General features: G+C 45.2%; 2 protein-coding genes across 2 annotated transcripts in view; both read left to right on the top strand.

The window, feature by feature from the left end:
• Positions 1-1668: 1668 nt before the first annotated feature.
• LOC118774378 (segment polarity protein dishevelled homolog DVL-2-like) lies at positions 1669-17068 on the top strand. Its single transcript, XM_036523722.1, has 15 exons — positions 1669-2165; positions 6303-6372; positions 7522-7667; positions 9708-9817; positions 10410-10539; positions 11198-11288; positions 12352-12421; positions 12847-12986; positions 13321-13397; positions 13830-13897; positions 14119-14253; positions 14743-14874; positions 15071-15247; positions 15468-15686; positions 15802-17068. Exons 1-15 carry the CDS (start codon positions 2005-2007, stop codon positions 16326-16328), a joined length of 2253 nt encoding a protein of 750 aa, XP_036379615.1. The 5' UTR covers positions 1669-2004; the 3' UTR covers positions 16329-17068.
• A 1752-nt stretch (positions 17069-18820) lies between these two features.
• Positions 18821-26607, top strand: part of LOC118775182 (very long-chain specific acyl-CoA dehydrogenase, mitochondrial-like) — a 10446-nt gene continuing 2659 nt past the window's right edge. Inside the window, exons 1-15 of the mRNA XM_036524938.1 lie at positions 18821-19289; positions 19538-19604; positions 21037-21111; positions 21478-21550; positions 21712-21776; positions 22140-22274; positions 22470-22614; positions 22853-22982; positions 23586-23711; positions 24106-24304; positions 24680-24784; positions 25447-25533; positions 25715-25777; positions 26230-26331; positions 26431-26528. Coding sequence (XP_036380831.1) covers positions 19216-19289; positions 19538-19604; positions 21037-21111; positions 21478-21550; positions 21712-21776; positions 22140-22274; positions 22470-22614; positions 22853-22982; positions 23586-23711; positions 24106-24304; positions 24680-24784; positions 25447-25533; positions 25715-25777; positions 26230-26331; positions 26431-26528 — 1544 coding nt within the window. The 5' untranslated portion in view covers positions 18821-19215. The remainder of the gene's footprint in view (positions 19290-19537; positions 19605-21036; positions 21112-21477; positions 21551-21711; positions 21777-22139; positions 22275-22469; positions 22615-22852; positions 22983-23585; positions 23712-24105; positions 24305-24679; positions 24785-25446; positions 25534-25714; positions 25778-26229; positions 26332-26430; positions 26529-26607) is intronic.

Here is a 26607-nt window from a genome sequence, read left to right as displayed (position 1 = left end):
AGAAAGACCTCGCCGGTGCCGACGACCCAAGCGAGGCTGACCCCGCCGAAGCACTGGGAAAGGCTGACCCCGCCGAAGCACCGGGAAAGGCTGACCCCGCCGACGCACCGGGAAAGGTTGACCCTGCCCTCACCAACGTTCCAGATTGGGCAGAAGCTGCCAACATGGATGGTGCAAGTGCGGAGGATGCCAGATCTGAGGCTTCTCTTGACCAAAGGACTGCTACCACAAAGGTTCCACAAAAGGAAGAGGATCCAAGGACTATGTGAACAGCATGCTAGCATGGTCGAGTGAGTGTATTCCTAAATGATGCTGACAATAAAATTTTCAGTCTTTATATTCTATGTACTCCTGACTTTGTATTTTACAATAATTATGTCTGTGCTGTAACGTTGTTCAATTTGAATGGACTGGGATCCTATATTAAAGATGCCACCTTATTTCCATGGAAATAAAGTATGAGATGTTCCTTGGACTTTGAAGGGGAGTGCTGGCCTCTCTGATATTTTAAGATTCTATTTTATGACATTTGTTGCTAACAAAAAATGAGCAGTTCTCAGCAGTAGGAGTGTCACTGGATTATTGGCACGTCATGCTTTGCTGGAAGCCAGTTGCACTGCATCTAATATTGGAGTACATTCTTTCCTTGCATGAACGTTCATGATTGTTTAAATATGCTGAGAATGGGATGTAATTGTTTACTGCCACATTGTTTGTGCAATTCGGCTAATTTGCACAATTATTCATTAATTGTGCAGCAGTCTGACATTCACATGAACTTTGTGAGGTATTTGGAGCAGGATTAAAATGTGATACCAAGAACAACATTGATCACTGAAGCAAGCTAGGGAAACTTCGACTTGATAGCCAAAAATGTAGCTTTGTCAAATCACCCTTGATCACCATATCCTGAAAGTGGAAAACGGAATAGAGAGATTGGTTTTTGTTAATGGCTGGGGCATGCATACTATGCATTTTTATAAACATTGCTTCAGCAGACCAGATCTAGTTTGCAATTTATTAGGAGCACTGACCTGCGATGGCTGAATAACTGTACATAGCATTGCTCCATTGCCACCATATAAACAATGTACTGTTGCTCTTATATTTAGGTTCAGTGTGTTTAATATGATGTAGGTATTGCGTGTCGCAGTTAAGGATACTGCAATTGTAAGGAACAACGTCAATTCTAAAAACTCTAGTTCGCGCTTTGCAGTTTTGATTTACTACTACTAGTAGTTATTACTGCCTGCTTTGTTCGTATGTTCTTGTAGACACATTTCTTGTGGCATGCATTTCGTGAAACTTGCCATGAGAGCCTCAGAGAAGTCTGGTAAAGAGCACCTGCATAACATTGCTTAACATATGTTCGGAAATGCAATGATTTTCCATGAAGTATTTCCCACATCAGTAAATGAGGACATGTAACACAAGCCCCCCCCGACCCCCCTTATTTATTCATACCCCTGGGTAAAAATGCAACGCATGCATCATCTTGAATTCAGGATGACGATTAGACTGAGACCATGCATCCGACCACCCCAGCGCTTGGCTTCCAAGTCTTCCTGAGCGTAAAATCTCAATGGGTTCAGTTGGCTGGTCAACCACGCAGCGAGCTACGTGCATAGGGAATGAGGGGAGACGCAAGGGGCGCCTCGATGACGGAGTACGCCGCGTTGGCTTGGAGTAGGGAAAGTTTTTCTCTTTCCCCATTCTGTTGTCGGGGAAAATGTTTCAACCGATTGTTTAATTAACCTGAGCGCAAACCTGTAGAAAAAGGGAGGTAGCTAACGTTAGCTCCCTTACTGATTATTTGTGCAGAGACGGCGTAAGTAAGTAATTGTAAAACCGGCTGTTTGGAAGTGTTCGCTGTTTGGCTAAAGAGTACGGCTAGCTGCAAACAGATAGCTCGCAGATAGATAGCTACACAGCGCGATCCCCCGCTAGCCCTCCGCTTTAAATCCTCCTGGATAGTTTGTGGGACAGAAAAAAAGAGCTGGCGAAATGGCGGAAACCAAAATAATCTACCACATTGACGAGGAGGAGACGCCGTATTTGGTGAAGATCCCTAAACCTGCAGAACAAATCACGTTGTTGGATTTTAAACAAGTATTGAACAAACCCAACTATAAGTTCTTCTTCAAATCAATGGATCAGGATTTTGGGTGAGTGTGTTGGATGGTTAGCTAACCAGCTGTCGTGATTGTGCGGATTCCTGTAAGTGATGTTGACAAAAATTGCTAGCTGGGAAATATCTCAAGACATAACATATAGCTGTACAAAACATTGGCATGAACAAATCAGCTGGATGGCTCGCTCATTAAGTATAGATAACTCTTACAAGCAAACTACCTATACTAGCTAGCAAGCTAAACATTTCCATAAAGTTAGCTAGCTAACCGTGGCGAAGTAGTGAGGAAGATTTGAGGAAAATTTGTCTTCGAAAATCCTCGAAATACAAAAGTAGTAAAGGTATTTGGCAGCCTACTGTTAAAACAATTAAAATTCTCAAGTTTGCCAGCTAACAGTAGCTAACTTGACCGATGGAAACGTACTGTAACAGCTGCAAGATTTTTTTTTTTTTTTTACCGTTGGCTGTCCAGTATGTGGTGGGTAAGGTCAGTTAACTTACGTAGTTAGCAACAGTGAACTTGTTAGTATAGTTATAGTTCTTTGAATCTGCATTTAATATTAGCTAACAAGCGTCTTGTGGGTAAATTTGTTGAAACCACTTAAAAGTGCACTTTCCCACGTAATGTAGCGATCTAGTCTAGATAATTAGCTCAGATAGTTGTCAATGACAACAAACTTTATGGGAGGTGCAACACCCATATTGATTAGCGAACTATACCTAACAATTACATTATTATTCAGTGATTTAAGAGCTTAATTAGATTATTAATCAGATCTTGTACCATCTAGTTGCATCTAGTGTCAGTTATAGATGCCGTAATAATCTTATAACTATATTCCAGCCAGTGCAAATTTTTGTTAACTTTTGTTAACACTCCTCCGGGGTGCTGTTTTGTGCTTGATCTGAATGTCGTGAAAAGTGTTATACAAATGAAATATCATTCCCGTCCACAACACACTGTTTTCTGTGCTAACGTTGGCAATGTTTCTTATGAAGCATTAACGCTTCATAAAATTCTCTCCCTTCCCCCGTTTTGGGATGTATGCCAAATTGTTTGTCCAGACTGCTTCATCCCAAAGACGTTTTAATGTAGAGTGTTAAATGGTAAAGTGGACATATTCAAATATCAGTTTCCTCTGTAGGACAGTTGTCGGATTGGAAATCTTTCTGTCATGTGCCTGAGGATCAATAAACCTGGCCTTGTACCTCTTTCTCAAATCTTATCAACCTATTACTGCTTGATTATATGCAGCCCATCCTCACTCCTGTTTAATTACACCGGTATGCATCACACAGTCTGTTACTGTATAGTAGGTCTACTGTACCACTGAGGGCTGTTGTTGGTGGGTAGAGGAACTGATCAGAGATCAGTGAGGCAGCAATAAGTTGTTTACTGTTACCCTCTCTCAAAGGTGCTCTTTGATCTTGAAACCTTGACATAGTTTGAGTTCTGTTTTCTTGTTATGAGGCATTTACTATGTACCACACAGGACACTAGTGTGGAGTACGACTCTGGACTAAGTAGTGATGGAGTGTGTACAGGGTAACAGAGCAGTTATGTCCCTGTGTATGGTACTTAAACTCAGCTGTGGCAGTAAAAATGAAGCAGTATCACAGAATGTCTACAATAAAATTGTAATAGTGAGAGGAAGTGATGGCTGAATAGAATCAATGAAACTTGCATAGATGATCTTTACAGGTACTGGGATCATTGTGCATGAAATCAACACAGCAACTCCTGAGCCTCTTTTGGTGAAAGGTTATGCATTTCATTTGATTAAGAAATAATGTACACCAGTGGTCTGTCTGGGGAAATGAGGGTGTGCTACATAGCATGGGCCAGCCAACACATTTGGGTTTATGTGTTGGCTGGCCCATACCACGGATATGAGACAGCACATTGGAATTTGTAGAAACAGTTATTAGGAGGGACAGAGCTTTTGTATTTTTGTGGTCATCATTTAGAGGTGCTTTGCTAAGCAAAAAGTCATTTAATGTAAAAAATGCTTTGTAGATGTTAAGTTAGATAAGGTTGATTAAAGTTGCACAGACATCCACTAACAGCTGTCAGCCATGCCCACAGCAGCCTGGCCCTGCAGTCTAGCCATTACCCAGTGAAACAGCAGCTGCATTAAAATGCCAGTTGTGGGACAAGACCAAGTTCTAGACAGTAATACAAAATGGACACACTTTAGTAGTTTAATCCTTTGACATCATCAGAACTGAGAAAAGTTGCTTAATTCTGTCAGTAAAGGTGACACTTTTGTATGACACTTTTCACAGCTGTATGAGGTAGTGAACCGGCCAAGTATCAGCTAAGTAGGACCCAAACCCACAGAAACTGAGGACCAGGGTTGAACGAACTTGGTCATAATAGTGGGTGATGAGAAAATAAGCCACTGTAAAGCTACAGTTGAAGGTACAGGTCTGTTCGTTGCACACTAAAAAGGGAGCATGGATTTTTGGTTGTGGGGTGCTCAGGTTTTTGGTTGTGTGGTACTCAGAACAGCAAAGTGGTTGTGGGGTACTCAGGTTTTTGGTTGTGGGGTACTCAGAACAGCAAAGGAGTTTATATCACAGGGATGCTGCTGTCAGCTGACAGGAAGGCAGTGGGACTGGGGAATAGTCTTGAGATTTACAAACTCACTCTGGCTTTTCTGGGTCTAGAGAGGACCTAGCTGTTGCACACCCTAGAATGCCACTTGAAGGTGAATGGGTGCCGAAGATGGCAATTTATAATCCAAAAAGGAAGGCACTTCTTTTTATGCTGTCCCCCTTCATACAGCCCTTTTTGCAGTCGCCAGTGGTACATTTCAGCTCTGCTGCTGTGTGGACTGCTGGACCTAAACAAATGCAGTCCCCCTGATGCTGCCAAGAGCTGTTTTTTGCACTACAAGTCCCACCATTTTACCACTATGAAGTCAGCAACAACTGGAAGATAGCAACTTGAAGGTGCCTGATGAACTGATGAGAAAACCCTGACAGACCTACCTACCCCTGTCCCCAGTTCAACAAAGTCAGTTTGTTCCAGCAGTATGAGCTCCCTTTCGTTGTTGGTAAACATCATGGCTGGTTTTGAAACTCTTCACAGACTGAGCCACTCAGGAGCCCTAGACAGGTATACTAAAGGCTAAGTACCAGTTTGTAGACAGTCCCTAAAGATGCATGAAAATGCAGTTCTTAGAATTTTAATGATCAGAAATGTGTCAATTTCACAGTGAACCCCCAAATTTTACTTTGGATCATCAGCGTTTTAATGATGAGTCAACACAGCAAACTGGATTCGTCCATGTCTGCGACTCAGTAAAGAAATACTGAAGCATTCCAGCGTGTTATCTCTCCTCCTGTTTCATACATTTTATAAGCTTTGGGACCTGTGCACATGTTTATTGTTCATTTTCCAAATGTTGTGGCCTTAAATTTTTATTAATGAACAAAGAGAAAGTGCTTTCTCACTGCAGTCCAGTTAGTGACATTTCCGTATGTGTAACACTGTTGTTTTTATCATTGTTTTGATGTAGTTGGTGTGAGCAGAATTATGATTTATGGATCAAACAAAAGTGTTGCTGTGGCTGTTTGTTGCAGGCTAATACATTCACTTTGTTTTCAAAGAAGAGATAATGTTCTTCTTATATAATTATATTTAATATTGTACAAGCAAAACATGGATTTTCAGCCTAGGTATTGCAGTTAGAGACAAGTACAGGCACATTCACAAAGGCTAAAGATTGAAGGATAAACGGACAGACTAAATAATCCAACGTACTCCTCCCTGACAGGGAAGAATGAATGGGGGACTGACGTGGAAATGAGACTGAAATGTGGCATTCTTACTCAGCTAAATTGAGGTGGTCCTTACTGACCCATTTACTGATGAGTCAGCAGAATAAGAATAAGAATAAGAAATACTTTATTAATCCTGAAGGAAATTTGAGTGTCACAACTGCACCGTCCGGCACACATCAAAAACAACAAAAGAATAAATTGAATAAAATAAATAGAGAGGTATAAAATACGACAAAAGAAAAGCTGGTGTTTCAGGTCTATGATGTGTTTCCTCTCCATGGCGTGTCTACAGCACATAGTGCAGGTGTAGTTGCTGTGTTTAGTTACCGTGTGATGTATGTCTTTGTGTTTGTATTTATGTGATTGTGTGTTCTCTCTTCAGAGTGGTGAAGGAGGAGATCTCGGATGACACTGCTAAGCTTCCCTGCTTCAATGGCAGAGTGGTGTCCTGGGTAAGAGTGGAAATGGTTAACTATATGCTGAGGATTTGCTGTAATCCCCGTAATATGTCACCTAACTGGTTCCTTTGTCTTTTTGATCTTATGTTGATTACAGTGCTTACATGTTAAGGTCAGTGTTCTCTCACTTGACAAGGTTGTTCATGCTTTTCATAGAGGTTTGTTATATCTCAACAACTCAAAAAGGAAATAAGAAAACAGCTATGTGAAATGTATTGACTGTTAGTATCGGCAAATGAATGTCATGCTTGCACGCAGATAGCGGCTGTCTGCTGGCAGCAACCACCCCTCCCTGTCAGCAAACACTATACCAGCAGAGGGACCAGAAAACTGCAAAAGATTAAGTCTGTTCAACTTTGACAGTGTTGAAAACTCTTCCTGGACCATACATTGCCTTCTCCCCCAAACCCGTTACTGCCACCGCCTTTTAATGGAAATAATGGCGTTGGCTGTGGAGTCACTTTGCGTACCTTAAATTTTGTACAGCGCAGAAATATTTTCGTTTTTAGCTTCATTGTAATGTATGAAACCTGGAGAAGCATTAGCTCAGAAGTGTCACCTTTGTAGAGGAAGTGTAGGGGCTTTGTCAGTTAAAGAATTCTTATTTCCTGAAATGTTCACGAGCTAGTTATATCTGTGTGGTATTTTTACAGTATAGAATAATGTTTGAGTGCTGATCTGAACTGCAATCAGGCCATGCCTGCTGGATCTAACTCTTAAGATGGACTAATTCATTCATTCAGCTGTGTAAATGTGAAGCAGTGTTAAAGTTATTTCCTGAATGCCTTATGTGCTTACGTACAGTAGGGAAACTGTCCTCATGTAACTGTGTGACATCAAGAAAACCACACTTTATTTTTTTATTTAAAAAGCTAAAAAAAAAAAAAAATCACACATCTGACAGGCAGCTAACTCAAAGTTAATACTTATCCGTGCCAAACACTACTTGTCTCAGGTGAAGGGCTAAGTGTGATTTCTGTCCTTGCTTTTTAATACTCAGATTTTTATCTTTGTCCGACCGACATTTACTGTTCTGCACTTATTAAACAGGGAAATGGGAGATGTGCAGTGTTTTACCCCAGTAAGCAAAACTTAGCATATGGCTGTCTTATATTTCTTGTGTCTCTCTCTCTCCTCCCCCAGCTGGTGTCCTCAGACAGCCCCCTCCCAGAAACCCCAGCCCCCCCACCCGAGGTACGACCCGAGCCTTCCCCCCCACCTCCACCCCTCCCACCCCCTCCAGCAGAAAGAACCGGTGGCATTGGAGACTCCAGACCCCCTTCGTTCCAGTAAGTGTTAGCTCCTGAACCCTGTCTTCTCCACAAAATTCTGCATTTCCAAGTGCCAGCAATAAAATGGCTTTTGTATTTCAACTCAGCAATACTGGTGCAAAAAGTGAAAATACTGTAAAGTAATACTGCAATACTGTAAAGTATTGTGACGTTGTATACAGTGTCATGCTTGGACGGTACCAGTGGGAACTGTAGTAAAAATGTAAAAAATCGTTCATTCAGATATGGGAAACTGTCTGCTTTTGGTTATTTCTTGATTTTTCTGAACATTTGTCTTAACAATTCATAACAATGGATGGTGCCTCAGTTAAGGATATGGTACAATGCCCAGGCATTTGGCTAGGGCAGAACTGCTGCTGACTTGCTCGGGCAGGCTTAGCATGTCTGCGATTGATGAAATCTTTTTTTGCAGGGCTGAATTGTCAGCCCTTAAGAGCTATAAGTGTGTTTGACAAAGTGCAGTAATGTGAATGTATGTTACTGCAATCCTGCTGTCAGTCTCGCAGAGGAAACCCGGGAGGCTTTGAGCAGAAGTCTTAGCAGACACCTGTAGACAAACCACACCTGTAAATGACTCGCAGTTTTAAATCTTTGTATGTTATATGAATCTAGGAAGCTCTTGACATTCAGAGATACTGGGCTATTTTCATGATTTTTTGACAGTGGCACAACATTTTACCTATAGTATGTCTGCTGTTGTGAAATGTTTCAGCTAAAGCATTGTTTAACTTCTTAGCAAGGAATTCGTTTTTGTACCTTAACTACATGCAACTATCGCTGAGTGGTATGAAAAATAGGCTCCTGTTTATGGAGTAAAAGTGGAGGAAATCATTTTGCAAATAAGTGCAATTTCTATAGCAGTCCTCACCTGAGGTATCATCTGTTAATAATTTAGTGTGGGTGCATTTCTGCACATCTAACTCCTGGAGACATTCAGTCTGAAATCTGATTGGTAGAGATGGATTTGGTGTCCCTTGTGGACATGCATCGAGGTGCTGTTTGGCCTACTTTGATCTCTCCCTGAGTGTGTACCATTCTGGAGAATATAATTTATCACAGCCTATTTTTTGCTTTCCCTTTGACTGTGCGGTTATTTAGATTGGTTCCACCTGTTTTGCCATGGGTTGTCACACGCACTGTCATGTACACTGTGCCTAGTGTACAGTGTGACCTACAATAGCAAAAACAAGTAAAAAGTTATTAATGAAGGATTAACTACATGTTTTAATTTGTAGATGCACTAGCTAAAGAATCCCTCCCTCAGATTTGTGATTTTTGAAAATGAGTGCCTCAGTATACACTTGGCAAGGCATCTGAGCAGACATAAGGAAAGAAATATATTTAAAAGAGTCTCGTAGTCGAGAAATTAATACAATTAACACCATCAGTAAATATTTTCTCTCTACACCACTTTATTAGTTTCACTTTTGCAGACATTTGCCATTTCCAGATTTTTTAATATGCTATCGTGCTGGCCTGCTAACTGGAACATGTGTGTGTACATAGTAGGGAGCTAGGGAGAAAGACAGCAGTCAGGGTAGCAGAGCCAAGGAGAAAACTGCTGTAGCTGGCAATTCGCCATCTGCGAAAAGGTAAACAAGCTCACCTCCTCCTGTGTGGAGTATTTGTCTTGCTTGTGCATTTTTCTGTTACTACTCTCATTGGTAATTATGTTGTGGCATTTCATGAAGTGCGTTTTGCAAGTATCATTCCGTCAAATGTGTTGCTCAAATATATATCTTATGTATGTAATAAAACAAAAATTATGCACTGAAAATTAGTTACTTGTGCTTGGTTGAGCATCACACAAGATTATGCGGTAATTGGGGATTTGAACTTGGGTTTTTTTTTTAATTATTAGAAATCTGGCACTTGAGATGGATTTTTTTTAATTGGAGAAAGGCATTTGAGGACATTTGTATGTAATCCACATCTAACACAGTGGGAAGGCGGTGTGATTTCTCTGCAGTGGAGGTAGGGTAGAGATGCAGAGCTCAGTCTGAACACCCCCCCCCCCCCCCCCCCCCCCCCCCGTAGCCCCAACGCGGCCGGAAGCGTGGAGACCCTGGACGACCGCACCGAGACAGAGTCCGTGGTGTCAGTCCGGAGGGAGAGGCCTCGTCGCAGGGAGAGTATGGAGCAGCACGGTGAGAATACACACGCTGTAGCGCTTCCTGCTCTGTGTCTAAAATTAATCAATAAATAATACAATAATAAATACATTAAAACATTTAACTGTAATTTTATATTGCATACATTGACATTTAAATTTATTCATTTGGCAGACGCTTTTATCCAAAATTTTTTATCCAAAAGTTTCAGTAGTTGGCCAGCAAGGTACAAGCTAGCTGGTAGAGATACGAGTGCATTAAACCATAATTTTTTTATGGAATACATAGTTTAGGACAGAAGAAATCGCTTTAGGTAGTAATGTTTCAGGTGATCAGGTGAACGTGGAAGAAGTGTGTCTTCAGATGTTTCTTAAAAACAGCAAGGGATTCGGCAGAACGGACTTCCCTAGAGCAGGGTCTGAGAAGCCAACACAGCAGGTTTTACGGCCCTAAACCTCTATAAATCTCCCAGCTGTTGGGTGATTAACGCTGGAGTCAGAGGTCATTCGTTTACGTTCATTAGCTTACCTCAGAAACGGCGCTATCAGTCTGACTTTGATAGAAAACCCCGTGGGTGTATGAGCCCTGACTCTGCTCACGTCCTCCGTCTCTCGCTGGCTCCCCTCAGGGCCGCGCGTGAACGGACAGAGCCGGCTAGAGCGCCACCTAGCGGGATATGAGAGCTCCTCCACCATGATGAGCAGCGAGCTAGAAACCACCAGCTTCTGCGACTCTGACGACGACGATACCATGAGCAGGTGAGAGAGGGACAGCGGGCCTCTTTTGCCGGTTCTGTTTTGTTCATATTTAAGATCATGCCAGTGAGGGTTGTTTCTGTCATTCTACACATCGACTGAGCTTGACTTTTGATTTGTTTTACCCATTTTATTTTGTCCACCGAAACAACTGCTCTGCTCTGGCATCTTGATTGATTATCATCAGTTGATTGGTCGAATTACATTAAAATAAAGTCGCCCAAACACAGCTTAAAATGAAAACATGGGAAGTCCAACAGCATACATTTCATCTTGATTTACACCTGCAGTAGCGAAACATTTGATTGAATCCTGTCGTAAGGCATCCATTGTCAGGTACAAGCAGAGGACATCTAATGAATGGAGGAGCCTTATAAGAACTACTTCTGTTACTCATTCAGTGAGTAATGACAGTTGTCATTACTATTAGCAGACAGTAGTTGGCGCTATGAGTTTTCAGCATGACCTGTTGATGTGTGTCATTGCAGCTGTTTTCATTAAAAACAGCAGAGTAAAAATGGCTATCGTTGTGTTTGCCTGCGCTTGTGTGTTGCTCCTGTTTCTCTGTACAGAATATATTTTAGCAAACATAACAACTTCGAGATGAATTTTGAGATTTGAATAATAACTGAAATAATTGCTTCTCCCCATTGTTACCCAGGTTCAGCGGCTCCACGGAGCAGAGCACAGCCTCTCGCTTGCTGAAGCGACACCGCAGACGCAGGAAACAGCGCCCCCCCAGGCTCGAACGGGTAATGCCGCATGCACTGCCAGGAGATGCAGACTGCATAACTAACTTAGAAACGGCATACTTTTGATTTCTTTGAGGGTGGGTGGGAGTTTGTGCTTCTCTGTGGATAGTTAAAATGACTGGGTTTAATTTTAGTTTTTGTTTGGCTGCAGTCTACAGGTTGCTAATAGCTTACTGTTAGATTCTCTGGGTGTTTAGTTTAGGGTTTAGTTCAGTACCTGCTGTGGGTGCAGGGATTTCTGGGGATATTTCACTATGATATCAGCCTGTTGCAGCTTTAATACTATTGTTTCCAGAAAAGTAATTCTTAATTAATATCAATTAAAAATCTACATTTTCTGATAGCTGTGAACTTATGTACATGTTCTTAAAAAGTAAAATAAAAAAAATAAGTAAACAGAATTTTGTGTTGTACAATAAGTTAGATTAAACTTCGAATTTAAATGTTTGTGTAATCTGTACTTTAAGCTCCCTGTGTACTTCATGAGGTTATTAAACTGGATTCAACAGCACAGTATAAGCAAATGGGTATCAAACATAAGTTAAATTGCACAAACTGAAAATAATATGAGAACAGAATAACAGCACAGAATAGCGGTGAATAAGCAGATGGATGTAAACAGGATCCTATGATATGGACACTCTATTCATGTTGCAATGTTCTCTTAGCAATTTAGTATTTCAGTACGGAACCTGAATTTAAGACAGGGTTAAAATACCATTCTTCCAAATGTTGTGTTGAACAAAGGTGACAGTCCGAAGTTCCGTGCATTTGATATTAGCTACCTCAGTCACTATATTTAGTGTTCATTAGCATATGTTGTAATTAGATTTTAGAGAAACTTTATATGTCACTATTTTGTTGAATCATCAGCCCTTTCAACCCTCTGCCCAGTCAGTGCGATGGTGAATTATCTCTCCTGTGGGGAGAATTGGTGAAGGTTTAGAAGGGTTGGTATGGTGTGTCATTGGAGCCGTTTTGAGTGCTTGGGCTGTTTTTCTGCCATTGGTGTACTGTTATTGTTGTGGGTGTGACAATGGCAGTGTTGTGTTGCTTATTGCAGGCATCCTCCTTCAGCAGTGTGACTGACTCCACCATGTCCCTCAACATCATCACTGTCACGCTCAACATGGGTGAGTAGGAGCCCCTCTGAGTCTGCAGCCTGTCTTCCTCAGGATTTGCTCCGGCTGTCGTTACCTCCTCTCCCTACCTCCCTCTCCCTCTCCCTCTCCCTCTCTCTGTCTCCCTCTCTCTCTCACCCTCCCTTCCTCTCTCCCTCTCTCTCTCTCTCTCCCTCTCTCCCTCTCCCTCTCTCGCCCTCTCTCTCCCTCTCTCTCCCTCTCTCTTTTTTCCTCTCTCTCTCTCTCCCTCTCCCTCTCCCTCTCCCTCTCCCTCTCCCTCTCTCTCTCTCTCTCTCTCTCTCCCCCTCCCTCTCTCTCTCTCTCTCTCTCTCCCTCTCTCTCCCTCTCCCTCTCTCTCCCTCTCTCGCCCTCTCTCTCTCTCTCTCTCTCTCTCTCTCTCTCTCTCTCTCTCTCTCATTCTCTCTCTCTCTCTGCAGAGAAGTACAACTTCCTGGGCATCAGCATCGTGGGCCAGAGCAACGAGAGGGGAGATGGAGGCATTTACATCGGCTCCATCATGAAGGGCGGGGCCGTGGCTGCTGACGGGCGGATAGAGCCGGGGGACATGCTGCTGCAGGTGGGGGGGTGGGGGCATGCTGCTGCAGGTGGGGGGGTGGGGCGGGGCAGGGCCACCCTGCTGTCGGTGAGGACAGGGGCAGTATGGACAAAAATACTAAAAAAAAAAAAAAAAAAAAAGCCAGTTTTTTTCTGTGAAAGTATTGCCGGCCCTGCCGGTACTGCCACTTTGCAGTAGGTTGCCCTGGCAACCTTGGATGGACACATTTGCTTACGATTCTCAAAAATCGAACCGTGTTTGTTACACTTCTCTGTCAGGGCCTGCTGATGGTGCCGCATGATGAGTGCGTCTTTTTCTTGATGGTCTGGTCCGCTTGCCTCTTTCCCCCTCCCAGGTGAATGACATCAACTTCGAGAACATGAGCAACGATGATGCTGTCCGAGTACTGAGGGAGATTGTACATAAACCGGGGTGAGTCATTGCTGCCTTCATTCGTCCCCCCCCCCCCCCCCCCCCCCCCAGATCAAACATGTGAAAGAATGAACAGAGGCTAGTGGGGAAGTACAGCACCCAACTCAAGACTAAACAGGACAGCAGGCAGACAATACATGAATACATGATGACACTTGGAAGTGCACTCGTGGGGTCACAACAGTCTGTTTGGATAAATGCATGGTAATGTCCAGGTGTCACAGGTTTGGTAGGTGCAGTGGCCTGCAGCTGAACGCTGAGCTCCAGCCTGTCCATGTCCGGCCGCTGGCTGCATTTTCTACTTGAATATGAATACATTACATTACATGCGTTTAGCTGACGTTCCTAAAATTCGTGTAATGTAATGTAAAAATGCATGTAATGTAATGTAAAACTGGATGTCATGTAATGTTGATTTCTTCTTCCTGGCAGACCCATCATCCTCACGGTGGCCAAGTGCTGGGACCCGTCTCCACAGGGATACTTCACTCTTCCTCGCAGTGAGTCACTGCGCCTCTCAGTAATGCTCCTCTGTCACAAGCTGTGCCATTAGATGGTGCCCCTGGCCACTACCGGGCATTTCCACGCAAGAAACACTTGATAATGGGGTCTGTTGCTCCACTGCTTGGTATAGGACTACAGAGATGGATTAGGGTCCTCTATTCTCACGTTTCTCCTCTGCTCTCCTCTCACTTGCTGTCTCCTCCCTCCTCCCCCTCAGATGAGCCCATCCGCCCGATTGACCCGGCGCTGTGGGTCAGTCACTCCGTGGCCCTCGCAGGGGCGTACCACCCGTACCCTGGGAGCTCCGCCCTCAGCACCATCACCTCCAACTCCTCCGTCACTGAAACCGAGCGTGAGTCTTTCTTTTTTACATTACATTATTAGCAATTAGCAAACGCTCTTATCTAGAGGGACTAACGTCGGTTAGTTTCTTTTTTTTTTTAACAATATTTTACAGTACAGCTGGATATTTACTGAGGCAGCTGTGGGTTAAGTACCTTGCCCAAGGGTACCGCAGCAGTGCCTTAGTGGGGAATCGAACCGGCAACCTTTCAGTTATGACTCCTACTCCTTATCGGCTATACTACACTGCCACCCCAGTCCCTCTGAGTCCATGCTCAAGTTTCATGCTTGTGTCTTAGTCTGTCCTTGTCTGTCTGTTTTCCTAATTGTCAGTCTGTCTCTGTCTGTCTCACACTGCTCTGTTGACGCTCTCTCTTGGTTTGCTTCCATGTACTTGCCACGTCTTCCCGCGTGGTGTTTGACCGGCTCCGTTCGTCGTGGCCTCTGTGCACGTGGCTGTGTGTCTGACATATCCTCGTGCGCTTTTCATTCCTCGAAGGCTTTGATGACTTCAACCTGTCTCTGCACTCCGACATGGCGTCGGTGGCCAAGGCCATGGCGTCCCCGGAGTCCGGCCTGGAGGTCCGAGACAGGATGTGGCTCAAAATCACCATCCCCAATGCCTTCCTCGGTGAGAGAGGGGAGGGGAGGGTTTTCGCAGAATGAACAAGAAGTATGTTATAACATGTCAAAAGGAGTAGCTGTTTGTGCGGTAGAGTGAGAAACAAGAGGCAGGTGGGGGGTGACAGGAGTATAAACGTGTTTCTGTCTCTCTGGTCCATTGTGTGTGTATGTGTGTATGTGTGTATGTGCGTGCGCCCTTACAGGATCGGACGTAGTGGATTGGCTGTACCACCATGTCGAGGGTTTCCAGGACAGGCGGGAAGCGCGCAAGTACGCCAGCAACCTGCTGAAAGCTGGCTTCATCCGCCACACCGTCAACAAGATCACCTTCTCCGAGCAGTGCTACTACATCTTCGGCGACTTCAGCGACTGTGAGAACTGTGAGTGGCAGAACAGCGTAGGGGAGAGGGGCTGGCGGGAGAACCGAGGCACTCGAGGGAGAAAGAGGCATTTCACTGACTGTCTTTTTCAACTGTCAACGGCTATTCTGACATTGAACGCATGCCATTAGAACTCAGGCTCAGGGCGGAGCAAGTGTCGCTGTTTGATGTGCTGGTGAAATGATGGAATCTCTAATCTCTGTCTCGTCGCCCTCCTCAGATATCGCTAACCTCTCTCTGAACGACAACGACGGGTCGAGCGGGGCGTCCGACCAGGACACTCTGGCCCCCCTCCCACTCCCAGGGGCGACACCCTGGCCGCTGATGCACTCCTTCCCCTACCAGTACCCCCACCCTTACTCCAACCAGCCGCCCCCCTACCACGAGCTGTCCAGCTACAGCTACGCCCCCGGGAGCACGGGCAGCCAGCACAGCGAGGGTGAGGGGTCGCTCGTCTCTGTGGTTTGATTTTCTTTTGTATGGTTTGCTGGTGATCATGTCTGCACCAGCTCCCCCTAGAGGCCATTGCTCACTCCAGCGTCTTCCTCTCACAGGGAGCCGGAGCAGCGGATCCACGCGGAGCGAGGGGGAGAGACGGAGGGGCAGCAAGGGCGGGGGCAGCAGCTCGGGAGGAGGCGGGCGAGAGGAGAAGTCTCCGGTGGGGGGAGGAGGAGGCGGGGCGGACTCGCGATCGGGCAGCGGCAGCGAATCGGATTACTCCACCCGCAGCAGCCTGAGGCGGGACCACGGTTCGGCCACGCCCAGCGAGCACAGCCACCTCAGCCAGCGCTCCCACCACCGCGCCCCGCCCCCGCACCTCCCCCCCTACCCCCCGGGGATCCCGCTCCCTTACAACCCCATGATGCTCATGATGGTTCCCCAGCACCCCCACCCGCACCCCGGCCTGGGCCCCCCACACCCCCAGCACCCCACCATGCCTCCCTCCGCCACTCCTGGGGGCCCGCCCGGAGCTCCGCCCACCCGCGACCTGGGCTCGGTGCCCCCCGAGCTCACTGCCTCCCGCCAGTCCTTCCACCTGGCCATGGGAAACCCCAGCGAGTTCTTCGTGGACGTCATGTAGTAAAAATGCGGGAGAGGAATGAGTCAGCTCCAGAGAGCTGAGGTTTTTCCTTTCAGGATTTTCTTTGTAGAGGGCCTTCATGTAAGGACAAACCTTCTGAAGCTTTTACCGTTTTACTAGCATTCTCACTGCTTTCTCATTTGACTTTTTTTTTTTTTTTTGACAAAGCCCCTTTTGTTGCAGGAGGGGTTTTGTTAGTCTCCAGGATTTTCCATGTGCCTTATTTTACAATCAGTCAGTAATGTTACCAGTGATGTGATTTCTTACCTCAGTAATTCCTTTAGGGCGAACATCTAGAGCAAAAGCAGAATCCTGGCCAGCGACACTCTGTAAGGCTGGGATTCGAGCTGTTCGCCCTCGTTCCTCCCAGCTCAGGGATGGGTTTCATGACCCAATCACAACATAACCATGGCAATAAATGTCCAACCAGAAAGCATCAGAAAGCATTTCAAAATCGTAATGCAAAATGATTTTTTATTCCTGTTTGTACAAATCACCTGTTATGACTGGGATTTCTTTGTCTGTCCAGTCTGTGAGCTTACTGAATGTTTTTGCATCGCTTTTACATGAACTGGTGGTCCTTGGTTATCAAACTGATGTACAGTGTTCAGTGTCAGAAGTTGGTCTGCTGATCTGATATGAACATTGCGAACGCAATCAACCAAAACTGTATGATGTGGTAGGAGCATATAAATGCATCCCTGGAAGGAAGGTTGTCAAACCACGGAAGGGGCGTTAGGGAGCAGGTTTGGTCCACGAAGTGGAACAAGACATGACATGCTTCAGGAGGTGTGGTTAGTTACTCATATGCATGTCTTTGAAATCAAACGCTCTTAAACATATTTTGAGCGGTATACTGTTACTAGTATTGTGCTTGATAGTTTATACTTTTTTTTTTTTTTAGAATTGTACAGTGAACACACTGCCTTTTATACTGAAACTTAGTTGAATCCCAAGGCACTGATATGGTCCGGATGTGTGAACGAATTATTTTGTGACTTTTGTGTGCAATCTGCAGAATGGTATGTATATACTAAATGATTCAGCTACATTTCAAGACAAGTATGTTTTGTTTCATCCTGAGACTGAAGTTGGAGAACTGTGGTTTTCTGTACAGTAATATGCAGTGGCCAAGTGCGAGTACGTATAACGCAGAGAGAACAGGAACTGATTCTTCAGCAAAGATGCACAATGGAATCTAGCATTGTTCTAGGAGAAACTGAAACAAAGAGAGTATGTTTGGACATGCAAAGAATGTATTAGTCTGCCTTTTAAGGGCCATCTGCTTGTGTGCTTAGTATGTCCAACAGAACACTCCCAAAGGTTTATTTTAAAAACTCCTTTCAGTTTTTTCTAGAAAACTTAATTTCAATTACATTTTCAGTAGTTTTTTTTCCAGAGAACAGAGGTGTCATAAAATATAGCAGCACATTTTTTTATCCATTGGTGTTGAACTAAGCATGCATATTTTTCATATTGTGGGGTGGGGTCTACTTTTGATGCCATTATCTGGTTCAGGTCACAAAAAAGACCTGAAATAAATACAAAAACATGTAATGAAACGTAGATCAGTAGGATGCAGAGAATGTGGGTTAAAAAGACCAATAATATTCATTAAGTCCAAATGCAAAAATAAACCTCACACACATATGTACACAACCCAATAAAAACCTATCATCCCATTATAAATACCATGGTGGTGCTTTAATGTGAAACTAGTACAAACATTGCCTGCTGTGGTCAATCAGTTTTCTTGACTGCAGCACACCTACTGGTGTTCCAAAGTGCAGTGGAGATAATCAGGAGAGGGTACTGCATTTGGGCTTCTGAGGTACTGAACCTGAGAGGGCAGATTTGATACAAAAGTGGTACTTCTGGGATGGTAGAGAAGGTATGATGGCTTTAAGGGGAGTTATTTTTCTGTAGTTCGTACAGCTGTGATGCCCACCTCTATCTTCACTTTTATATTGAAATTCACATTTTTGTTCGTATAAATATGTATAATCAATATAAATGTGCTAAATGAAGTTTTTTTTTACGTTTTGAGTACGACAGAGCACTGCTACCTTGTGGCGTTTTTTTTTGCTTGCTTTCCCAAATATTTTGCCACTTTTTCAGTATTTTAAATAAATACATAGTAGACTCACACTGAGTGATTTGATTTTTTTTTTAACTGTGCAAAACTATGACATTGGTGCTGTTTACTTCACATGAAGTAAATAAACCATTGCAGATATTCCGCAGATGGTTTACGTGCTTTCCAGAAAGAACTATACGCTTCCCTTTCTAAGTTCTGTCTCTCTTAATGTTGAAAGTAAAGGTATTCTGGATCTGCGGAACGTTATGAACATTCTTGGAGGGCTGCGCTGTAAAACAATGTTTAAAGTTAATCCTACAGCACCGCCTTGTGGGGTCCTCCGGTAGCGGGATTGGGGGATAGGGGAAGAGGGTGGTCTGGGACACCGCACATAGTCACACATTATAGCAAACGAAAACGATCGACGGTCGATTAGACTATTGGGTTAATTCAAAGCACATGAAAAACCGTGGGTCGCTAGAAATACCAACTAGTCTCCGCGCCAGCAGTGGTAACCACCTCAGTGATGTCGGTCCACCCACAGACCTACGACAAAATACATATTGATTAGGTTACACAACTGCACGTTAGCTATATGGGCTACGTAACACATAACTAGGGCGTGGAGAGAGAAAGAAAACAACCTTACATAAAAGGGACGACTCAGGCATTCAAACACAGAAACATAACACCATACTGGACACATCCGATCTTGTCTGTGCGTTTTCCGATTCAATACAAGTTCTTTTATTGCCTAGTAAGGCGGCTAGAGCCCATACAGACAGCCGGTGTTGAACAGAATTGATAGATATGCTTCTGCGTAAATTCAGTCTCAGTCCAGCTTTGTGCAGTAATGCCCTTCGCCTTGCTCCTGTGATAACCGGGTAAGTGTTTTACCAGTTTAGCTGCCATATGAAAACTATTTGGGTGCAGTAATACTGGTCGCTAATGGGTTACTTTGCGAGCGGTTACCTAAGTACCCAGTGACAGGCACGGTGTAGCTAGCTTGCTACAAGACGACACAGTTCCTTAGTTTAATCGTTATTATGCGTCTCTTTGGTTGCAAGGGAAATGATGTAATATAGCAAGATAGCTAAATTGCAAAAATGGTCACAATTCCTTGTTTTTTTAGGGGTCAGCGTCCGCTTGGAGCCATAGCCGTGCAAAATGCTCGTCTGTATGCCAGTGAGTCCGCAGAGGTAACGTTAACCCTCGACCTATCAAATACATCATGCATTGATTTTACACCTACCGTTAATTACATAAGGTGGTGCAATGGTAGCTATCTACCTGGGCTAGCTAGAATCTTAGCCAGCGAAGGATAGCTAACACCTTTAGCGCTGAACATGTAACTGTACAGTGGTTAGGGGAACTAGAGGAAAGGTCGCCGTAGAGTCACATGATTGTGGATGTTAGCCATTGAAGGCAGTAGATCTCCCTTCCTGGAGCATACTCTCCACCTTACTCTTACTCTCTCTCTACCTTACTCTCTGCAACAGGTGTTTATTTACGTTCGTTATCAGCTGATTGGGGCCTTTACCTACCACTAGTAGGATACAAAGTGACGTAATTCATGGCTTCAGATTTGTTACACAAGTTCCACACGCAGTCAGGACAATACTAATTTGTTTAGCTGGATATTCAGATGAGCAGGGCAGGTTGAATACTTTTGCTTAAGAACTTTTGCTTCTGGTCACAAGTGTTTCTCTAGCTAAGCACTACTCACTCACTCACTGCTGCCCTGAAGTGTGAAGTAGTATAGGAACAGGAACAATTTGGGATGGCCGGAGTGTGTCACTAAACATTTGTGTTAGCCATATGATTATGCTTTAGGCCACAAGTGGTGACAGCTTCTTATCTGTTGGTGATTCTTGTTTACTTCTTTGATCAGAGCCATTATGGGAACTTTAGCTTCCTCTTATTCGTGGTGTGCATCGTTGAGGAAAGTTATATCAAGGAATGGCCCAGGGCCGGTGCTGTGGGGGTGTTGTGGGGGTCCAGACGGACCTCAGCGCAGTGTCAGTTGTCTCCTTATATCCCGATATCTACATAATATTTATTACATTTTTTTAAGATATGGCTTTTTGTGTCCCCCCCCCCACTGCCCCCCCATGGATTGAAAGTGCACCCCTCTGTATTTTCTCCCAGCCTGGAATGGCAAACCATGTTCTTTGACCTGAAAGAAAGAATTAGGTGTTGTGCAAGTGGTAGGAACACGGACAATATAAGAACAGTTTATAAGAACATAGTATGGAGGTCAGAAAAAAGTGAAAGTGTGCAAATGCTACAGTGACACTGAAATCAGCTGGCCCACTGAGTGACTCGCACAGCCTTGTGGACAGCCCAGCCAGAGTGTTGTCTCACATTATGCCCTTGAAGGGACATGAGACAGTCACACGAGCAGACTCGACTGTGCGCCATAAATCTCAGTTCTCTTTTTAAATGGGAGACAGGTAATGAGTGCCCCCACACACAAACGCTTATGTGTCCCTGTCTGTCTGTTGTGCTGTCCAAATCTTCCGGGCCTTCTGAGTCTTGTTTCAAATCATTCTTTACCCTGCCCCCCTCTCTGTCTTTATCTGTCCTACCCATCACACTTACTGCCCCCCCGCCCCCGTCTGCCCCAATCAGGTGGTGTTGGAGAAGTCAGAGGTGGGCAGTGAGAGTCCCGCAAAGGCTGCCACAGAGAAGAAGCCACGCAGCGTGGTACGTTGTGATCTTATGGCCCCCTCTGTGGTATTCACATGCGTGACATTACTCAGCCATGTTTTGAAAGACGCCTGTATTAATGTTATGTAAGCTTACCATTGCTGTAAAGGAATGTGACAGTAATCCATGATCAATAACAATAATCATGATTTTTTACAGTCATTCGTTTCACACTCGCCCCTTGATGGAGTCAGTGTTGTAGAGTGAACACCTTTGCAGTGTTACACACTGGATCATGCCCTGAAGAGGGATGACATCGATGAACAAATATAAATGTGTAGACCAGGTTATACAAGAGCAGTGTAAAGCTGGAGGTCTTTTGGTTGAACTGTATTTCATGGTGCCTTGCTCCTCACCCCTCAGGAATCCAAATCCTTTGCCGTGAACATGTTCAAGGGCCAGATCAGCACTGCACAGGTGTTCCCTTTCCCCTCAGGTGAGAGGACTGATGATCCGGTACAAACATTGCCGTTGTGGTTTTTAAGACTGTTGCTTATGGATCAGGCTAAAATTGGTGTGGTATTGTGTGAACCTTTGCATTACATTGTTATATAATATATTATATTCTGCTATGGCTGGGGTGGTGTTGTGTTGCAGTGATGAATGAGGATCAGATCGAGTTCCTCAGAGAGCTGGTGGGACCTTTCTCCAAATTCTTTGAGGTGACTTTCAATTTTACCCCCGTGTTATTTGGAGCTATAATTTCTCCCACGCTCATATTAAGGAAAGATAAGGGCAGTGTTGTGAAAGCAAATATGGATTCTGACACAGCTTTTTACAAAACACTCACTGGAGCGGAATATCTTGCAAGAAAGCTTTCCTCTTTATGTTGATAGTAGTTTTTAGCTTTAATGTGGCAAGTCTAATGTTATGGCTTCGATTTGTTTCATGTCCACCATGGTGATGAGTATTATCATTCTTCAGTTCTTAATACTTTGCTCTGCTGTTTAATGCACGTGTCTTTAGTCCGTCTCATAGCTGTCTGTGACCCCTCCTCTGTCTCCCTCACCCTGTGCGGCCTGCAGGAGGTTAATGACCCAGCGAAGAATGATGCTTTGGAGAAGGTGGAGGATGGCACCATGGAGGGGCTGAAGGAGATGGGGGCCTTCGGTCTGCAGGTCCCGGCTGACCTGGGTGGCTTAGGCCTCACCAATACGCAGGTGTGTCAGGGGACCAGGTGGACGAGGAGGGAGAGGAGAAAGGATGAAGTTACAGGAAGTGGAATGGGGCGTGTCGGGGGGGCATAGCCTGAGAATCTGGTCATTACAGTCCAGAGATGAGTCCAGGAAATGAGGAGTTCTGAATGCCAGAGTGCTGCAGTTCACGCAGATTACTTATGTGTCCCCTCACCTCAGTATGCCAGGCTGGTGGAGATTGTGGGCATGCACGACTTAGGCGTGGGCATTACCCTGGGTGCCCATCAGTCCATCGGCTTCAAGGGCATCCTGCTTTTCGGCAACAAAGCCCAAAAGGAGAAATACTTGCCAAAGCTGGCCACAGGTGAGAGATGGCAGGAGTCTTACGCACCTGTCTCTTACTGTGTTTTTAACTGTAACTTTCCAAATGTCAACACCAAATGTCAGTACGTGTTTAGTCTGTGCATGTATTTGTGTTTGTTTCATATGTGGTTTTATAGTAGGTCTTCACAGGTTGCATGGCAACTGATTAAGATAAAGAAACCAGCTGCTTTTCCTGTTATCTGAGCGATATAAAGCTACCTTTCTGTCTTGGTCTGTAGGGGAGACTATCGCTGCGTTCTGTCTGACTGAACCAGCCAGCGGCTCTGATGCTGCATCCATCAAGACCACAGCTGTATGCTCCCTCTGCGGTCAGTACTTCACCCTGAACGGCGGCAAGATCTGGATAAGGTACACACACGTGTGAAATATCAGTTTGAGTCAGTGTTATTGTATGTGAGGAACTGTAATAGTGTGAGCAATTAGCAGAATTCTCTAGTGCGATATACCCATGGCTATATGGATCTGTGCATTGTGTCGCAGCAGTGAAAAAGACGCCTATGATCCTTGAATAAACAGCAAAAATGATGAATATTCATGTTATAGAATGGAAACGGAGACCCCTGGAGTGTTCATGCTCAGTGCACTCTAAGCAAAATAAGGGGTTGAATGGCCTGTCCTTTTTGTTAAAGTGTCATATGTTTTTATGTTTTCTCTGCATGTGTTATACTCACACCCATGCATGCGTGACACTTTAAAATGCTAGTCCAGTCAGGATTAATTTGAAGTCTCCAATGTATCACTTGTATGTTCTGCATGGTCACAGGTTACATTGCATTGCGCAGACATGAGGACAAACTTGTGAATCTTACCGTTATGGAACATGTTGTGGTTTTCAACACGTTTTATAGAGTGGGAAGGGATATTAAGATATTAAGGTAATCTGTGAGTGCTCCTTTGCTTCATATCCATCCTTTACTGTCCCCTTTATTCCCTCCTCTTTATTCCCCTCAGTAATGGTGGTCTGGCTGAGATATTCACAGTGTTTGCAAAGACGCCCATGAAAGATGAGAAGACTGGAGAGATGAAAGACAAGATCACCGCCTTCGTCGTGGAGAGAGGCTTCGGTGGGGTGACTCAGTGAGAGAAGGGAAAGGAAGGAGGGGGAGGGTGCGGGAGGGGGAGGGAGAGGGAGGGGGAGGGAGGGGGAAGGGGCTCCCTTTGATGCTGTTCTGTAAGCATGCACCTCATGTCCTGCTCATGCGTCAGTTTTACTCAATCTTAGTGTAATGTCATGGACCATGGACAGCAGGAGCTCCCTGCCCATCTGAAGCACCGATGTTAAGTCAGCTGATTCATTTCACCTTTGTTTCGTGAGGTCTTCCCATCACTCGTCTCCCATCCCGCTTGCGCACTCCCAGTACGCTTGCCGTCGACGTCCCCTTGGTGTTTTCCCACCAGCCTCATGCACCGCCCCTCTCTTTCTTCCCTTTCGTCCATCTCTTCTGTCCTTCCTCCCGCTGGGACCCCGCAGCGGTCCTCCAGAGAAGAAGATGGGCATCAAGGCGTCCAACACGGCGGAGGTGTACTTCGATAACGTGCGCGTGCCAGCGGACTGCGTGCTGGGGGAGGTGGGCGGCGGCTTCAAGGTGGCCATGAACATCCTGAACAACGGCCGCTTCGGCATGGCCGCCGCTCTGTCCGGCACCATGAGGGGCGTCATCGCCAAGGCTGTGAGTCCCGTGTGTGTGTGTGTGCGTGTGTGTGTGTGTGCGTGTGTGTGTGTGTGTGTGTGCACGCGTGTGTGTGTGTGCGTGTGCGTGCGCGCGCACATGTGCGTGTGTGATATGTTACATGTACTACACTCTGATTTCTGTTTATCTGAGCATTCCTGGACATAAGACACTGCAGGCACCATGTATTTACGGATGGTAAACTCTAAAACGTGTGATTTTGGATTTAGATTAGTCCTCTCCTGTATGAGTAACACTGCTGTATCATTCACTGCCGTGTCATTCCTCTGCCAGCCTTTCCCTGTGTTTGTTAGTGCATTATATCTGTCCTTTTTTCTGTCCATAACTGTGCTGACTGCTGCCTCCGTCGCTCAGGTGGATCATGCTGCCAACAGGACACAGTTTGGGAATAAAATCCATAACTTTGGAGCGATCCAGGAGAAGGTGGCCCGCATGGCTATGCTGCATTATGTCACAGAGGTAATGAAACTGTCCGTCACCCTGCTGTCAAAAAAAAGCCATCAGTCACAGTTATTCCACAATTTCTCTAAGTACTATGTCAGTTATATCTTTTTATTTAAGTTACTGCTCATCTTTCTGCCATTCTTTTATACCTCAGTCTTGAATAGACTAAAAAAAAGCTGCCTATAGTTATTAATGATAAGTAGTCAATAGACATAAGAAAGTTTCAGTAGAAACGCACAGAAGAGTATCATCTACTTTGTGTCTTGACTGAGCAACCATTTAATGTCACTTCCTCCCTCTCCCTCTCTCCTCCTTCCTCTCTCGTTCCCTCTCTCCCTCTCCCTCTCCCTCTCACTCTCCCCCTCCCTCTCTCTCTCTCCCTCTCCCCCCCTCTCCCTCTCTCCCTCTCCCTCTCCCTCTCACTCTCCCCCTCCCTCTCTCTCTCTCCCTCTCCCCCTCCTTCTCTCCCTCTCTCCCTCTCTCCCTCTCCCCCTCCTTCTCTCCCTCTCTCCCTCTCCCCTTTCCTCTCTCGTTCCCTCCTGCTCTCTACCCCTCCCTCTCTCCCACTCTCCCTGTCCCCCTTCCTCTCTCGTTCCCTCCCTCTCTCCCTCTCTCTCTCTCTCTCTCTCTCTCTCTCTCTCTCCCCTTCTCTCTCTCCCTCTCCCTCCCCCTCTCAGTCCATGGCCTACATGGTCAGCGGTAACATGGACAGCGGAGCTTCAGAATTCCAAATTGAAGCCGCCATCAGCAAGATCTTCGCCTCTGTAAGTCCCCTGACACCACAGACACCGCTTGCTCTGAAATTTCCTCTTGTCGCACCAGAGATGGTGTTAAATGATGAGAGCATTTGTGAGCTGCGTCCGCCCAGTTTATCGCTGAACAGTCTCATTAACACTGGGTTCATCTTCCAGTGTTGACAGTTGAATGGTGTGGTCCTCTCCACAGGAAGCAGCCTGGACTGTGACTGATGAGTGCATTCAGGTCATGGGAGGCATGGGCTTCATGAAGGTGAGTCTTGTTGTCGCTAAGACAGGGTACTGACTTGCAGTGCAAGTACAAGTAGTATTGAGAATGTTTCGCTTGTGGCCGCTTAAGTCAGGAATGTGTCTGTGTGTCACTTTGTGGGTCATTAAGTGTGATTGTCGCTCTTCCTAAACTGTGTGTAGTCTCTTTGAGGCGTAGTCTATAGTGCAACGCAGGACTTCACTTCTGTGTTGTGGGAGCAGCAGTGTAGCACAGTGGTTAGGAGCAGGGCTTGTAACCAAAAGGTTGCTGGTTCGATTCCCTGCTGGAGCACTGCAGCTGTACCTTTGGGCAAAGTACTTTACCCAGAACTGCCTCAGTAAATATCCAGCTGTATAAATGGATAATGTGTAAAACAAACAAAAAACTGTAACCTACAGTTTCTCTGGGTAAGAGCATCTGCTAAATGACAATAATGTAATGTGGCTTGTGTTCAGGACTCAGGGGTTGAGAGGGTGATGAGAGACCTGAGGATCTTCCGAATTTTCGAGGGCACCAATGACATTCTCAGGCTATTTGTGGCCCTCAACGGCTTCCAGGTACAGAGGGAAACATTCGCGGTTCTTCTGCGTGCACCTTGATATCTATGCAGTGTGTGTTGAAAGGATGGTATGTAACTTAATGTCTTGTTTTTTCAGAACGCAGGCAACCATCTGAAGAGCTTACAGAAGGCCCTGAAGAACCCGCTGGGCAATGCTGGACTGCTGGCTGGAGAGATTAGCAAGAGGGCCAAGAGGTCAGTATACACACACACACACACACCCCGCTTGTTCTTACTCACACAAACACACACACACACACACACAGACACACAC

The sequence above is a fragment of the Megalops cyprinoides genome, chromosome 3, assembly GCF_013368585.1.
Source record: "Megalops cyprinoides isolate fMegCyp1 chromosome 3, fMegCyp1.pri, whole genome shotgun sequence".
Lineage (NCBI taxonomy): Eukaryota > Metazoa > Chordata > Actinopteri > Elopiformes > Megalopidae > Megalops > Megalops cyprinoides.
Note: the sequence above shows the minus strand (reverse complement) of the source record. Positions and strands in the feature narration are given on the sequence as shown.

Excerpts from the sequence above, each read along its gene's own strand:
- LOC118774378 (XM_036523722.1), top strand. The coding sequence starts at position 2,005 with ATGGCGGAAACCAAAATAATCTACCACATTGACGAGGAGGAGACGCCG. Across the intron at positions 12,422-12,846 it reads CACTGTCACGCTCAACATGG|AGAAGTACAACTTCCTGGGC; the intron begins GTGAGTAGGAGC and ends CTCTCTCTGCAG. Across the intron at positions 15,248-15,467 it reads CTTCAGCGACTGTGAGAACT|ATATCGCTAACCTCTCTCTG; the intron begins GTGAGTGGCAGA and ends CGCCCTCCTCAG.